The sequence below is a fragment of the Anabrus simplex genome, chromosome 1, assembly GCF_040414725.1.
Source record: "Anabrus simplex isolate iqAnaSimp1 chromosome 1, ASM4041472v1, whole genome shotgun sequence".
Classification (NCBI taxonomy): Eukaryota; Metazoa; Arthropoda; class Insecta; order Orthoptera; family Tettigoniidae; genus Anabrus; species Anabrus simplex.
In genome coordinates, this window is record NC_090265.1 from 1,744,551,540 (window position 1) to 1,744,568,732 (window position 17,193).

Sequence of the window (17,193 nt, forward strand, 5' to 3'; positions counted from 1 at the left end):
AATAAGGGATCAATCATGGATCCATGTCTTACACGCAATGATATCTGCGTTTACATTCCGAAGATAATGAATACTTACCCAACCTACCACTTATCCTCTCTCTTATGACTGGAAATAAATTAAAGTGGTTTTCTTTCACCGCTTTCCCCACACCCTGGTGGAGTAGCGGGTACGAACAGGGTCAAACATGTAGATTGAGGTCAATTTTACAGTCGGCAAATACCTCAATGCTGACCATTCAGCCAAGGAAATAAATTCAGGCGTTGCTCACACAATTAAAAAGCAGGTTAATTTTACAATTATATTTATTTTACATTTATACAATAAACAGAATATAATATCTGCTCTTTATTTTACATTAAAGAAGGAAGTCATGACAGGTAATAAAAGTGACCACATCATCATCTTGATTTCTGAAAGCAATTACCATTCATAACGTTATATCGAGGTGCAGCATTGAATGACTAACACATATCCTGAGAACAATTAACTGAAGAGCATTCAATTATGGAGAAATAAAATTATTATTTGGCTATTATTAGTCTATAATTCGACCTGAAATAAATATCGAGAAACAAATTCCCACTCACTAGGAGTCTGCCAGCAATTCACCAGTTACACTAGAAAAACTAGAATGGACTTTAAAACTGAAATCAAATCAACGTCTATTGAAACTAATTAATAGATAAGTATTTAAGAGTGAGGAGCTGACTACATCAACTGTAAAACAATATATTACTATACTTCGACATAAATGTATACGTCTTTATAATGTTTAACAGTAATTATCTATGAATGCAACAACACACTTAGACAAAATAACCATACTTTTTCCGTCTTAGTTTATAAATGTATTCAAATCTCAAACTAGTTCAAGCATAACGTGTATTGCAATAAAAGTACATACAGATACCTTGTTTCATTTACATTAAAACATAGACATTAATTTATCATTACTGTTTATTAATGGGAAATATTATTCAGTCCATACCACCTTAAGAAAAATCAGTCTCTAAAATCAGGAAATTTTATTGTGAAACCACCGAACTCTCCGGTGTAGGAAGAACTTAAATTTCACTGATTAAATGCTAGAAAAGTGAGTAGCCTATACTTAACGATGAGGAGTTACTGGTCAAAGACTAATATTGTTCTTAAATTGGAGAACCAATAAAAACATAGCGGATGCGCTGTACGAAAAAGTTGGTACAATATCGATGTTCGGCTGCAATGCTGCGTCACTAATAAAGAGAACTTGGGAACGTGTCCTACACCCGCAATCTGATCCATTGTCAATATACATGCACTCATTCAAACTGCAAGGCAAAATTCCCACCCAATTCCGAAACAATCCAATTTTAACCTTTCGAGAGCGCTTCACAAGACCAACACGCGACAGACTCCCATAATGAATGTACAGTAATCTCCCCACTTCACAAGTTCATGGTCTAAGGATCGAATCTCCCCTCCGTAGTATTTCAGTGGCTTTCTTTTACCGTTCACTTGGTATACTATTTTCATTACAAGCACATTAAAGATATGCATTGGAAAGTGGTTCACTAATTTACGTATTTGTTTGCTTCGCCACGGTATACGTCGTTGTGAAAAGCGGCCAAACAGAAACACTACGGAGGGAAGATTCAATTCACTTGCGAAGTGAAGAGCTTACTCGTGTGTTCGTTGTGGGAATGTGTTCCGCACTGGTCTCAAAATATTCAAATTCGATTTGCTCTGAATTGGTGGAATTCAAGAGGAAAAAGTGGGGCAAATATTAATTTATAGGACGAGGAGTAAGGGATTGGAATAAGGTATCAAGGGAAATGTTCAATACATTTCCAAGTTCTTTGAAAATGAATAAGAAAAAGCAAGGTAAACAAAATTGATAGGAAATCTGCCACCTGGCTGACAGCGCTAAATGCAGACCATTGAAGACTGATTGAAGGGAGCTGCATCCAAGGACATTCCAGGAATAATTAATGAACAAGGGGAGTGTGTATGCGAGGATCTTCAAAAGGCAGAAGTATTCAGTCAGCAGTATGTAAAGATTGTTGGTTACAAGGATAATGTCCAGATAGACAAGGTGACTAATACTAAAGAAGTATTAAAATTTACCTATGACAGCAATGACATTCCCAGTAAGATACAAAAGTTGAAAACTAGAAAAGCAGCTGGAATTGATAAGGTTTCGGGGGATATACTAAAGACAATGGGTTCGGATATAGTACCATAGATGAAGTACTTGTTTGATTTTTTGTTTGCATCAAGGAACTTTACCAAATGAATGGAGAGTTGCTATAGTAGCCCCTGTATATAAAGGAAAGGGTGATAGGCATAGGGCTGAAAATTACAGGCCAGTCAGTTTGACATGCATTGTATGTAAGCTTTGGGAAACCATTCTTTCTGATTATATTAGACATGTTTGCAAAATTAATAACTGGTTTGGCAGAAGGCAGTTTGGGTTTAGGAAAGGTTATTCCACTGAAGCTGACTTGTAGGATTCCAGCAAGATATAGCAGATATCCTGGATTCAGGAGGTCAATTGGACTGTATTGCGATTGACTTATCTAAGGCATTTGATAGGGTAGATCATGGAAGACTACCGGCAAAAATGAGTGCAATTGGACTTGACAAAAGAGTGACTGAATGGGTGGCTATATTTCTAGAAAATAGAACTCAGAGAATTAGAGTAGGTGAAGCTTTATCTGCCCCTGTAAAAATTAAGAGGGGAATTCCTCAAGGCAGTATTATTGGATCTTTATGTTTTCTTATATATATCAATGATATGTGTAAAGAAGTGGAATCAGAGATAAGGCTTTTCGCAGATGATGTTATTCTGTACAGAGTAATAAATAAGTTACAAGATTGTGAGCAACTGCAAAATGACCTCGATAATGTTGTGAGATGGACAGTAGTCAATGGGAGGATGATAAACGGGGATAAAAGTCAGGTTGTGAGTTTCACAAATAGGAAAAGTCTTCTCAATTTTAATTACTGCGTTGATGGGGTGAAAGTTCCCTTTGGGGATCATTGTAAATACCTAGGTATAAATATAAGGAAAGATCTTCATTGGGGTAATCACATAAATGCGATTGTAAATAAAGGGTACAGATCTCTGCACATGGTTATGAGAGTATTTAGGGGTTGTAATAAGGGTGTAAAGGAGAGAGCATATTTGCCTCTAGTAAGACCCCAACTAGAGTATGGTTCGTGTGTATGGGACCCTTACCAGGATTACTTGATTCAGGAACTGGAAAAAATCCAAAGAAAAGCAGCTCGATTTGTTCTGGGCGATTTCCGACAAAAGAGTAGCGTTACAAAGATGTTGCAAAGTTTGGGCTGGGAAGACTTGGGAGAAAGGAGACGAGCTGCTCGACTAAGTGGTATGTTCCGAGCTGTCAGTAGAGAGATGGTGTGGGAGGACATCAGTAGACGAATAAGTTTGGATGGTGTCTTTAAAAGTAGGAAAGATCACAATATGAAGATAAAGTTGGAATTCAAGAGGACAAATTGGGGCAAATATTCGTTTATAGGAAAGGGAGTTAGGGATTGGAATAACTTACCAAGGGAGATGTTCAATAAATTTCCCATTTCTTTGCAATCATTTAAGAAAAGGCTAGGAAAGCAACAGATAGGGAATCTGCCACCTGGGCGACTGCCCTAAATGCAGATCAGTAGTGACTGACTGATCGTACAATGTGAACTGTTGAAGGTTTTCGGCATGGCTAGCAAATACATTGATCATAATGTTATTGGTTTCTACGCCCCACTAACTACATTTACGGAGATGCCGAGGTGCCGGAATTTGGTTCTTTTACGTGCCAAATAGTCTACCGACAAGAGGCTGACTTATTTGAGCACCTTCAAATATCGCCGGACTGAGCCAGGATCGAACCTGCCAGGTTTTAACGCCCCATCAAAAAATAAACTACAAGTCTTAAGAGACATCGGTGTGCAATTTTCTTTAACATGATAGTAAATCTACAGATTTCCGAAGAGGCTAATATTGAACCAACTAAGCTACTTATTCGGCCGAATAATATTAAAAATTAAGTAAACGTAGCCACCTGTAGAGCAAGCCAATTATTGCTCGCATAACATAGCGACCGTCACGTGATATTGGCAAATTTAATGTTCTAGCTGTTTGACTTAAATACATATAGCTCCAACAATAGTCTAACATTAAGGTATAAATTTAACACTGAGGAATAAACTGAATGAAGTTTCTTACGATGGACAAGACTGCATTTTGTTCTCATGATAAATGAGTTTTAAAAAATAGTTACCACTCAGCTGAGACCATTCTGTGTATCACGTTCTTGAAAAGTTGCTTGGTACAAGTCAGTGGATCTAAATTTCCAACAACTCGCATCCTACAAGCATTGGTAGTTCGACTGTTGAACACTTCTCTTAGAATCCTCGCCACTTGCTTTGCAACAGGACTACCATGGACTAAGGAAATCAATAAAAATGCTCACTAATATCGACAGTTCAACGTGATATTCAACGCACTGAACAATATTAAATTTAATCCCTCGGCACCGAGGACACTATCCCTGTCATTTATCAGTCATTAAGGTGAAGTTAGGATTCATGTTATACCCTATAGTGTTCGACCACAGTGCTGCTCTGAAAATCAGTGTCTTAGAGAAAGGGCTCGATCCAGTACTTCACTATAGGTCCACCGCTCACTGTACCACATCTTTCATTGACCGCTGCTGCTCGCAGAACTCTGCTGCGATGCTTAACGTCTTTGGGTTTCATGACATTACGATGGTTGCTCAGCATCCTACTCGGAGTCATTATTGACTTTTGACTGAGGCCAGTCGCCTCCAAGAAGTGCTCGTAGCTTCCCGCGGAAGAATTTCCATTTTGACTCGGCTGCGTTGTCCTACATTCAGCTCCATCACCAGCGGGACGTCCCACTTCTTCGACACTATCCATGTCCACATCCTCCAAACGGAACTCTTCAAAATTACTCCTAAGTGTCGCATTTCCATCTTCATCGCCGTCATTTTCCTCGATGCGATGCTCCTCTGCAGGCTCGTGATGTAATTCCTCATGACGAGAAGTTGAAATCTGTGGCCTTACCTCACTCGCCTCTACGGTACCCTGCGTCAGTTCGGTAACAATGCTTCCACCAGTAGAACCAGTGATAAGTGAGGAAACAGAGGAGCCAACTTTGATGGCACCACAGTTTGTTCCATGGGTGCTGGAATTAGGCTTACTCCCACTCTGATCATCAACCAAACCATCATGGAGATACTGATGTCTTCCAGAATCGTGAAGGGTCGGTCGCGCCTCTAATTGGCGCTGCACACGCGCTGCTACGGGCCCCACTAATTTAACTGGAGGTCGATAAGCAGATAAATTCAGTTCATCCAGTTTTTCCTCGAACGTCTTCGATGCATTCTTCTCTTGATGTTCATGGTTATATTGTCGTGAATCTTGTGGTAGACTATCGTGATTCAATGCTCTTTTCAAACTACCATTACTAAGTATTTGTCTTTGGCGAGGCTTTTCTTGGTATATTGGATGGGTATAATTGATATGAAGGTCGAGGGATTTTGGTGGTTTCGGCGTTTTAATGGGGTCAGTATTATTTTCGCCCGACTCATGGCAGTTTTCGGACATGTTTGCGAGAACTTGCCGGCTATCATGAGATGAACTGGTTCCTTGGGAGTGAAGGGGATGAGGACTTTGGTTCAGCTGTGTATTAAACATGTTCCTTTTATGCCGAAGACGAGACATACTTCCCAACTGAGGTGGTTTAGGTGGTAACGCTGGGGGCACAGAACTCCTTGTCTGTGAAGGAAGAGTTGGTACTTTAGCTTTCTGGTACGATACCTTCAGTCTGTTTTCACTTTCTTCCTTCTTATCCACTTCTTCAAAATCAGGATTCCTCACTAATGTTAACCGCTGGTTTGACATTAAGAGACACGCCTTTTCTTGAAGGTGCTGAGCTTTTATAGGTGGAGATGGTACTTTATCCTTCGATGGTGACTTCTTTGGATCGCACTTGCTGTCAGTCATATTCTCTGGTACCTTCACGTCAGAAGATGCCTGAGAAGTTTGAGTATCTTCCTTATCTTTCTCTGCATCGGTGGTAACATTAGAAATTGGTTGAACGACAGTGGTATCGTTAGTTTCTTCATCCTCTGTTTCGTGCTCCTCCTTGATACTAGGCCACAAATTATTGAACCGGCCTTTCTTGAGATCCTCAATCCTGTCACTGTCATCATTGTGACTGCGGTAAACGGAAGTGTCCATTATATCATCTTCATCTCGAAGAAGGATCTGACTGACACACTCCAAAACAGGATTATGCTGATAGTCTTTGTACAGGTCCCTGTTTGGCATGTCGTCATCCTGATCCTGATAGCTATTATCCTGACAGTCACTCTTAAGACTTGAATCTGAAACTTCCGAAGAAGAACCCTGGAAAACACCACTGTCACTATCTAACACAGGATCCAAACCGTACGCGTCCTCACAGTCTAACTTGGTAACGAATTCTTCATTGTTGGAATGTTCCTTTTGACGATTAGTCTTAAACCTATTCAGTGTGCACTCCGATGGTTTAATAACCTGATGCTTTACGAATCTTTTGCCAATGTTTTTCAGATTACCATCATTTCCCGAATTACGCTTATTATAGTGTTCTTCGACAACACTTATCTCCACGACGGTAGCTTCGGATGTTTCAGAATCAATATTATCTTGTAACAATGACTCCAGGGAACCGTGAGTACGTTTGTTTCTTGCATTTTCACCGGTCTCCGACCCATGCATAGAGGTCCTCGATTTGTAACTGTACTTGTCTTGTTTTGCAGAATTACAGCTGTCGAGATTCTCCAGTGACTTAGTAACTGAACCATTTTTCATACCAAAGTTCAAGCCGCCATTCTGAATCTTCTCTTCGAAATCAGCAGACAGAGGTCTTCGTGTGGTGAGCTTTATGCTCTTCTCATCAAATCTGACGCTCGACTCCGGCGATTTCTTGACGTTTCGTTCGGTTTCTTTCTCCAGTTTCTTGATAATATGCTGAACTCCGTGCTCTGGATTGCTTTCCCGTGAACAGGAAGTGTCATCGAGTTTATCACCCGACGGACTGGAAGGGACTGCTGGCGGCTCATTCCTGTGCTGTTTGCGGGGAGACTCCGAACGGGCTGCCCTCCGGAGACGAGCGATCTCCAGCGTCTGACTCCTGATGACGGCGTCCCTCTCTTGTAGCTGCCTCTGGATCTCGCGCTGCTCTTTACGAAGTCGAGCCTCCAGAACGAGAAGCGCGCGCAGCACAGTGCTCAGCTGTTGGTCTCTCAACTCTCGTCCTTGACGTTCCTCCTGCTCTTTCTGGCGCAGCCGTGCGGTGAAGGCTGCAACTAACTTCCGACAGCGCGCAGTCTGCGTGCGCAGAGCCTTGCGGGTTTCGTCCAGCTCCTGGCGCAGTGCTGCCACCTCACGCTCCATCTGCAACGAAAGAAGGAAAGATATTAGCCATTAGACTTTTTTGTTACATATACATAATATTAGTTTGCATGGAATGATAATATCAGATGAGAACATAATATGGAAAAGGGTGTGAGTGCCAAAACATTTTTCCAGTGAAAGCGAATAAAAAATGTTCCCTTGCAAACTGGCACTTTCACCCATCTCTGCCAGAGAAAACCTGGGATAATAATTAACAACGCCCTTCGAAGTGCAAGTATACTACATCAAATTTTATATCATAAAATAACAATATTTAGCTTTTACATTTTTTTATTTATTTAATTAAGTGGCTCATAAATTGGACTGTGGCTCTACCTGTTAAACTTCCTACCCACTAAAATAATGACCTTGGGCACATGCACCGTTTACCACTATATGCGGCATGGCTAATATATCCCTTTATTTTTTAAACATTTTTTTTTTCATATTTGGGCATTTTCGCCCTTTTCCATCGCTAGTCCTTGGGAAGAGACATAATTCAACATCCTCCTGAAATGGAGTCTGATTTCGCTATATCATATTAAATTCGAAAGTTGCGACAGACAAAATCGGAACCACAACGGGAAGTTGCCACCAAGAGCAACAAAGTGGTTAGCTATTATACTATACAGAATACAGCCAATAGTTTAATTTAAGTTACTTGTCTCTGTATAATAAGTTTATCATCATGAGCGAAAAAGAGAATAATATCATCAATCAATCAATCAATCAATCAATCAATCAATCAATCAATCAATCACTACTGATCTGCATTTAGGGCAGTCGCCCAGGTGGCAGATTCCCTATCTGTTGTTTTCCTAGCCTTTTCTTAAATGATTGCAAAAAAATTGGAAATTTTATTGAACATCTCCCTCGGTGAGTGATTCCAATCACTAACTCCTCTTACTATAAAATAATATTTGCCCCAATTTGTCCTCTTGAATTCCAACTTTATTTTCATGATGTGATCTTTCCTACTTTTAAAGACACCACTCAAACTTATTCATCTACTGATGTCATTCCACGCCATCTCTCCACTGACAGCTCGGAACACACCGCTTAGTAGAGCACCTCCCCTCCGTTCCCCCAAGTCTTCCCAGCCCAAACTTTGCAACATTTTTGTAACGCTATTCTTTTGTCGGAAATCGCCCAGAACAAATCGAGCTGCTTTTCTTTGGATTTTTTTCCCATTCTTGTATCAAGTAATCCTGGTGAGGGTCCCGTACACTGGAACCATACTCTAGTTGGGGTCTTACCAGAGACTTATGTGCCTCTCCTTTACATCCTTACTACAAAACCTAAACACCCTCATAACCATGTGCAGACGTCTGTACCCTTTATTTACAATCGCATTTATGTGATTGCCCCAATGAAGATCTTTCCTTATAATAACACCAAGGTACTTACTATGATCTCCAAAAGGAACTTTCACCCCATCAACGTAGTAATTAAAACTGAGAGGACTTTTCCTATTTGTGAAACTCACAACCTGACTTTTATCACCATGCCATTGCCTACTGTCCATCTCACAACATTATCGAGGTCATTTTGCAGTTGCTCACAACCCTGTAACTTGTTTATTACTCTGTACAGAATAACATCATCTGCAAACAGCCTTATCTCTGATTCCACTTCTTTACATATATCATTGATATATATAAGGAAACAAAGGTTCAATAATATTGCCTTGAGCAATTCCCCTCTAATTATTACAGGGACAGACGAAGCTTCTCCTACTCTAATTCTCTGAGTTCTATTTTCAAATATTTTCATTTGTTCCTAACACAATGTTACAAGTTGATGGCAGTGGAATTCACGTTTTAAAGAGAGAAAAAAAAAGCATAAAGTAGCATGAAGTGCAATTAAAGCCCTGCGCGCAAAAAGTGGTGAGCCTCTCTTTGGTCTACAACCAGCTGACTCATGCTCTCTGTTGTATTCCCCGCAAACTACATGTTCATAGCTTTGAGTCAGTCTCAGATTATTTTGGTCGTTTTGATGGCAATATTATCTTCTATGTTACAAGCAATCGTCACTAGGCGGAGTGCAATGCTGACAATGAACTAACCAATTTGCACGGGGAAGCTCTCGCAGCTGTGCAGCGCACAGCGGTGGCGGTATGGCGATGTCAGGTGAAACGAGCGAAGAAAATAATAGTATTGTGGCTGGAATCTAAAAGAAGATTGTGTTACAAAGGGAATTACGTATGAAAATAAGGTCAAAGTGTTTAAGATTAAGACCACTGTTAAAATCACAGCTGAGGATTCGCATAAGCACAATTTCAAGTAACAGTGTGTTAGAGGATTATTATTATTATTATTATTATTATTATTATTATTATTATTATTATTATTATTATTATTATTATTATTATTATTATTATTACTGCAAGCCCCGCGCTGTAGGGGTTAGATTCCCGGCCAGGTCAGGCATTTTTTACCTGCATCGGAGGGCTGTTTCGAGGTCTACTCACCCTACGTGATTACAACTGAGGAGCTATTTGACGGCGAGATGCGGCCCGGGTCTAGAAAGCCAAGAATAACGGCCGAGAGGATTCGTAGGACATCTTGCAATCTGCAAACCCGTGCAGTTAGGGGCGCGCAGCTGCGAGCTTGCATTCGGGAGATAGTGGGCTCGAACCCCACTGTAAGCAGCCCTGAAGATGGTTTTCCGTGTTTTCCCATTTTCACATCAGGCAAATGCTGGGACTGTACCTTAATTAGGGCCACGGTTGATTCCTTCCCTTTCCTATCGCATCGTCGCCATAAGACCATCTGTGTCGGTGCGTCGTAAAGCAAATTGTAAATAATATTCGCTTTTCTGAAGTTTCGACTTTCTGATAGGGAATCGAATCCATGTCCTTCGACGTGAATCGAGCACGCTGGGCGGCCCCCAGTAAATTCCAGTTCTTGATTTGAATTGTCGTCTTTCCTCAGCGTGCAATCGTTTTCAGGAAGGAAGCTTTCAATATGTGGGAGCGTCCCTGGCATAGCAGGGAGCGTCCGTGTAAATAAAATGTTTCATATTTACAGTAAAGGAAAAGCACGTTTACTCATCGACTGCTAACGGGAACCAGGTAAATAATGCATCACCCGATATAGAAGTCTTATCAGCCTCAAGAAAACAAACTGCATTTATTCTTATCTGAGTTCTCCACTTCCCCACTGAGCTCCATATCCGCTGAACAGGAGTTAGCCGAACACAGGCTGATGAAAGCAACGTTTGTATGCCTTGCTGGAGATGGGAGAATCTCATAAAATGTCTCGTCCACAACGTCGCATCGCACCTTAACCTCACCGTCAACTCTACTACTACTACTACTACTACTACTACTACTACTACATGTTTTCATTCCTCCCCTGAAGGGGGAGGCGGACCTCTTAGACGGTAACGCCTTCTCTCAAGCCGGGAGATTTGTTACGGTGAAGGAGATGCACGGAGAAGGTGAGGGGATTGGCGGCCGTGGTCTATACTAACAATAATAATGCTATTTGTTTTACGTCCCACTAACTACTCTTTTACGGATTTCGGAGACGCCGAGGTGCCGGAATTTAGTCCCGCAGGAGTTCTTTTACGTGCCAGTAAATCTACCGACACGAGGCTGACGTATTTGAGCACCTTCAAATACCACCGGACTGAGCCAGGATCGAACCTGCCAAGTTGGGGTCAGAAGGCCAGCGCCTTAACCGTCTAAGCCACTCAGCCCGGCCCGTGGTCTATACTAGGAACTGTCCCGGCATTCGTCTTAGTGCAGGAGAATGGAAAACCACGGAAAACCATTCTCAGGACAGCCGATGGTGGGGACCAGGCCATCTCCGTCTCCCGAATACAGAGGCGTACAGCCACGGCAGAGGTCGGTCGGAGTGCAGAACCGTCGGACCAGTCGAAGCCCACTCAGCACCATGGGAAAGGGTTAGGATTGCGAAGGAAACGGCCGTGGACTTAATTAAGGTACTGCAGCACCAGCATTTGCCTTATGTAAAAATGGGAAACCACTGAAAACCATCTTCAGAGCTACCAACCGGTGGGAAACGAACCCATCATCTCCCGAATGCAAGCTATGCAACCCTGACCGCACTGCCAACTCGCTCGGTTTCTATATCTACCGTGCTGCCATCTAGCAGTTCATACTGCTCAGTTAATTCTTCGCGTGGACACAAGAGTGCACCGTCAGTGATCTCAAAATTACAAACAATTTATGACAAAGACTACCCTTAAAAGACCGACGATTCCAATTGAAACCTAACTCGTGAACCTCCAATCATGGATCAGACGCTCTACCCTGACCCACCAAAGAGACAAGTAATCCAGTAGTGTGTCTTCTACCTGCATTCCTCTGGGAGAAATAGCTGTTCGGGTGATGTTTTAGTCCACAGAGGAACTGAGATTTAAAACCAAAATCTGTAACATACAAGGTGTAAGTAATCGAAGTTACAGCCAGCCAAGCAACGTATTTACGAAGAAGCAGGGCTGTAGTCAAGGGTATACACTAGGGTTAGGCACTATGTCCCTGTTTCGGCACACTGTGCCGGTGCACAGTTATGTTACGTTATTCCGGAACATCGAGTGTCAGTTGTTTCGAAACATTCTCAAGCGAGACCGAGATATGACTCGCTGTCCCGTCAAAAGCGCCACTATGTACTGCCCTTCGCCTGCTAGCTGACTGTGTGTCACTACGTGCTGCAGTGTTCTGGTCATATCCTCTTTTTCTGTGAGTCCCGATCCACCGGCCACTGGCCTTTGGTACAAGTGAATTACTTAATCTGTTCTATTTTGTTTTCTACTGTTATGTGAGAGTGTTTTCATTGAAGCTTAGTAACATATTGTACACCGTACAAAAGACGGTACACTTTGCAGAATGTCACACCGGAGTTCTGTTTGTGATAATTGTAAACACATCTACTGTTGGTGTAATTGTGACAGGTGTATTTCGGAATGAATGAAAACATTCTTATCCTAAAAGAAACATGTTTTTGGGTACGTATTTCAGAGTTCCGGCTGCGTTTTTACGTGCCGTGAAGCTTTATCCTGGCCCTAATTACATTACATTTCAGTGGGTGAAAATATCCATGGGATAGTTAATTCTGAACACCTGTGCTGTCGCTGTAACTGCGATATGTGTATTTCACATTGAATGCAAAATCTTAATCTAAAAGCAGCCTTTCAACGTGACTATTGGGCGCGAATTTCAGTGTTCCGACTGTTCCTTCACATTCCGCGTAGCTTTACGCTGGCCGTACGTATACACAGCCATGTCCGGTACAGGCACATTCCCGTTGACGCGGAGCATGCCATGTTGCCTCACGAAGTTCTCTCTACTGCGCAGTTGCAGTTCCGTGTCTCGTGTGCCGACACAGTGTACTGAAACACTCCGCCTCAAGCTCCTAATGTTTCGGAACAGCTGACTGTCCCGGTGTGCCGAACCCTAGTATACGTGGGTATACTCCGTATGTCTTCTGCTTTACTTCTTTCAGTACAATATGCCCTCTGATTTTTTGCGCACACTTTCTACTTTGCTTTACTGATTTAATTTCGTTATTCTCGCACTGGGTTTTAGCATTCCTAATTAAGCATTGCGCTCATAACAATCATGAACGTAACATTTGAATCAGTTTCCTCTCGCCGTCTTTTGAATAATATGCGAACTGTTGTTTGCTTTCGATTGTGTTTCATGGAAATATCTAGCAAGTTGCTAGTAGCAAACTATCCCAACGGCAATCGCTGGTTTCAGATAATACAAACACAGACAACACACTACTTACGATTTCGATACATCGATTTGTACCTAGTGCTACCAATGTTGTTATTTTACCAACATATTTTACTTGCGTATTTTATAATGTCGTGTATGAAAAAGCAGCTACCCATTGTGGACAGTAGGTAATGGTGTGATGATAAACGGGGTTAAAAGTCAGGTGGTGAGTTTTATAAATAGGAAAAGTCCTTCCAGTTTTAATTACTGCGTTGATGGGGTGAAAGTTCCGTTTGGGGATCATTGTAAGTACCTAGGTGTTAATATAAGAAAAGATCTTCATTGGGGTAATCACATACATGGGATTTTAAATAAAGATGTAAAGGAGAGGCATATAAGTCTCTGGTAAGACCCTAACTAGAGTATGGTTCCAAAGGAAAGCAGCTCGATTTGTTCTGGTCGATTTCTGACAAAAGAATAGCGTTACAAAAATGTTGCAAAGTTTGGGCTGGGAAGACTTGGGGGAATGGAGGCGAGCTGCTCTACTAAGCGGTGTGTTCCGAGCTGTCAGTGGCGAGATAGCGTGGAATGACATCAGTAGACGAATAAGTCTGAGTGGTGTCTTTAAAAGTAGGAAAGATCACATCATGAAGATAAAATTGGAATTCAAGAGGACAAATTGGGGCAAATATTATTTTATAGTATGGGGAGTTAGGGATTGGAATAACTCACCGAGGGAGATGTTCAATAAATTTCCAATTTCTTTGCAATCATTTAAGAAAAGGCTAGGAAAACAACAGATAGGGAATCTGCCACCTGGGCGACTGCGGATCAGTAGTGATTGATATACGACTGTATTGATACTGCATAGCGTTGACTATTTCATAAAATACATATAACAAAATATCATACAACATCGGTATATTGATTAGTTTCATGGCTGTGTATTGAACTATCATCTTTCCATCAGGATGCTAATTATTTCTTGAGTTTGCAAAACTACCCTGTAGAGACTTACGCGTTGAGTAACAGTTTCTTTGAGACTGAAAACAAACAACACGCTGTTTGCCAACAAGAAAGATGGATCGTTGGTTGAAAATGCGTAGTTTGAGTCGAAAAAAGAAAATCTGAAAACGAATATTGTGATAATAAGAAGAGTAAGCCGTCATATTACCATTTGTTTTATGAGCAGTGGCGATCTCAAAGTCATGGCCTAGCTTTAGAGTATACCCTGTAAGAATGTTGGGATTAGAGCCCTGCTAAAAAAATATAATGTACATTATATTCTGGAAATTTTGCGTGTGTATGATATAACTCCAATTGCATTCGCGACACGAATACCGTCGCGTGAGATCCGGTGACAGATGTTGACCCGACATTGTTCAATGACGTCGCTCGCTCGAGTTACATAGTAAACACACTCATTACTTCGCATGATGCTTTCGTCATCAGGGATGAACAAACTCACTGATTAAGGACAATATGCTCTGCGATCATTGTAACACGCTTCTCTGGGGCTGTACCGTTATATTAAGCCCACGGTCGCTTCCTTCCTTTATCGTCGCCATAAGCCCCATCTGTGCCGGTGCGATGTAAACCAAACTGTAATAATAATAATAATAATAATAATAATAATAATAATAATAATAATAATAATAATAATTTATTTTTACGTTCCACTAACTACTTTAACTATTTTCGGAGACACCAAGGTGCGGAATTTTTTCCCGGTAGGAGTTCTTTTACGCGCCAATAAATCTACCGACACGAGGCTGACGTATGTGAGCACCTTCAAATAACACCGTAGAGCCAGGATCAAAGCTGCCAACTTGGAGTCAGAAGCCCAGCGCTCTTCCATTGGTAGATTTACTAGGAAGTAAAAACACTTCTGTAAGACAATGAGATTCCAGCAACGCAGAGTGTCCGAAAACCGTGTAAGTAGTTAGTCGGACGTAAAACAATTATCATTATTATTATTATTATTATTATTATTATTATTATTATTATTATCATCATCATCATCACCATCGTCATCAAAGCCTCCGTTTTTCAGGCGGCAGCGCGCCGGCTCCCACCTCTGGGTTCTGTGGTTCAAATCCCGATTACTCCATGTGAGATTTGCGATAGACAAAGCGGAGGCGGGACAGGTTTTTATCCGAATTCTCCGATTTCCCTGCCGTCATTCATTCCAGCAACACTCTCCAATATCATCCCATTTCATCTGTCAGTTATTAATGAATGCCCCAGAAGAGTGCGATAGGCTTCGGCAGCTGGCACGATTCCTATCCTCGCCGCTAGATGGAGGCTTCATTAATTCCATCCCTGACACGGTCAAATGACTGGAAACAGGCTGTGGATTTTCATTATTATCATCATCATCAGCAGCAGCAGAAGCAGCATCATCTCAGTTGTTCTAACGAGGATGAGAGCACCGTGTTTAAAGAGCCCCAAAATGTAGCAGACCCTAGAATCGAACATGAGTCAACCACGCGGGATATGCCGAAGGATTTTTACAGGATTGTCAATAAAGATTAGCTGGTCTGCGGATACAGATTGGGCTTCCGCCTACAAGTAGCCACGGCTGGTCCGTGGTCCGACAGCTCTGCACTCTGACCGACTAACCGAGCACAGGAGGGCTGGCCGCGGATCTATCGTGGCTCTACGTCTCTGTATTCGGGAGACAGAGGCTGTCCTGAGAAAGGTTTTCCATTCTCCTGCACTAAGGCGAATACCGGGACAGTTCCTGGTATTGTCCACGGCCGCCAACCCTCTCACCTTCTCCGCACATCTCCTTCACAGTACCAATCCTCCCGGCCTGAGAGACGGCGTTACCGTCTAAGAGGCCCGCCTCCCCCCTTCAGGGGAGGAATGAAAACATTGTAGTAGTAGTAATAGTAAAGGATAGCTTTCACTACAATTATTTATTAGAAGCTTGCCGCAAGATTAATTTTTACGTCCACAGTGCCTTCTGTGGAACCAGCAATATGTCGTTTAAAAGGAAAATAAATCAGGCCAAATGTGTGATTCACAAAGAACTGGCTGCAGACACTATCTATACAATGGCAGAAAAGGACGTGGTCTGTTTCTCTGATCTTGGTCAGCACACTTGCCTCCAGTTATGACACAATGTGGAAGGAAACCGACGCATAGGGAAGTGGAAACATGTCATATCCTGTTTATTTCGCTTGTTGAAGAAGCATGCAGAGTTAATTGTCTAGATTCTTTGCTGGACAGCAAGTAAAAGAAGATCAATAATATATTTTAGGGTTGATGGTAGGAATAGAACAAGGGGTTGGCTAAGAGAGGTCGAGTAAGATAAGTGAAAGCAAAGAGGTTGACATATATTGTATAAGTCGAAACAATTTCACACTCGGTTACGGGTCCCGGTGTCACCAAGTTGACAGCCCTTACAGGTTCCCCCTTTAGTTGTCTCTCACAACAGGTAGGCGCGGATTGAAGTGGAGGCATCCCCCCCTAAAATGTAATCTTTATGTGAATTCTTTAGCGAGATAGAATGTGTTCTGGAAGGTGTCTATGAAAATTATTTACCAGGTTCCATACATGAAGTCAAAGGCAAACTGCTACGTCGGTGTTCAAAGTAGGAAAAAACCTACCATGGACATTCTTTTTTTTTTATAATTTGCTTTACGTCGCACCGACACAGATAGGTCTCATGGCAGCGATGGGATAGGAAAGGGCTAGGAGTGGGAAGGAAACGCCAGTGTCCTTAATTAAGGTACAGCCTCCAACATTCGCCTGGTGTGAAAATGGGAAACCATTGAAAACTATCTTCGGGTCTGCCGAGAGTGGGGTTCGAACGCACTATCTCTCGAATGCAAACTGACAGCTTCGTGACCCAAACCGCGCATACTAAAGACAGACCAATCACATCTTCTGAACTTCATATTATGTAAAACTTCCGTTCCTACAGAAAAACACGCCATTTATAGTAAAGTGTGTGAAACAAAATACTTCTCACCCCACTTAAAAGTGTCGTGGACACGCCACTGACGACAGGTAGGATATAATGTGGATGTATT

At 41.9% G+C, this 17,193-nt stretch overlaps 1 protein-coding gene across 2 annotated transcripts in view; it reads right to left on the reverse strand.

Annotated features, from left to right (window-relative positions):
* Positions 1-1,302: 1,302 nt before the first annotated feature.
* The window catches only part of LOC136858731 (uncharacterized), a 396,287-nt gene continuing 380,396 nt past the window's right edge, over positions 1,303-17,193 (reverse strand). For both annotated transcript variants that reach the window (XM_067138478.2, XM_067138479.2), the window contains exon 2: positions 1,303-7,464. In XM_067138478.2, the coding sequence (XP_066994579.2) occupies positions 4,639-7,464 (2,826 nt within the window). In that variant the 3' untranslated portion in view covers positions 1,303-4,638. The remainder of the gene's footprint in view (positions 7,465-17,193) is intronic.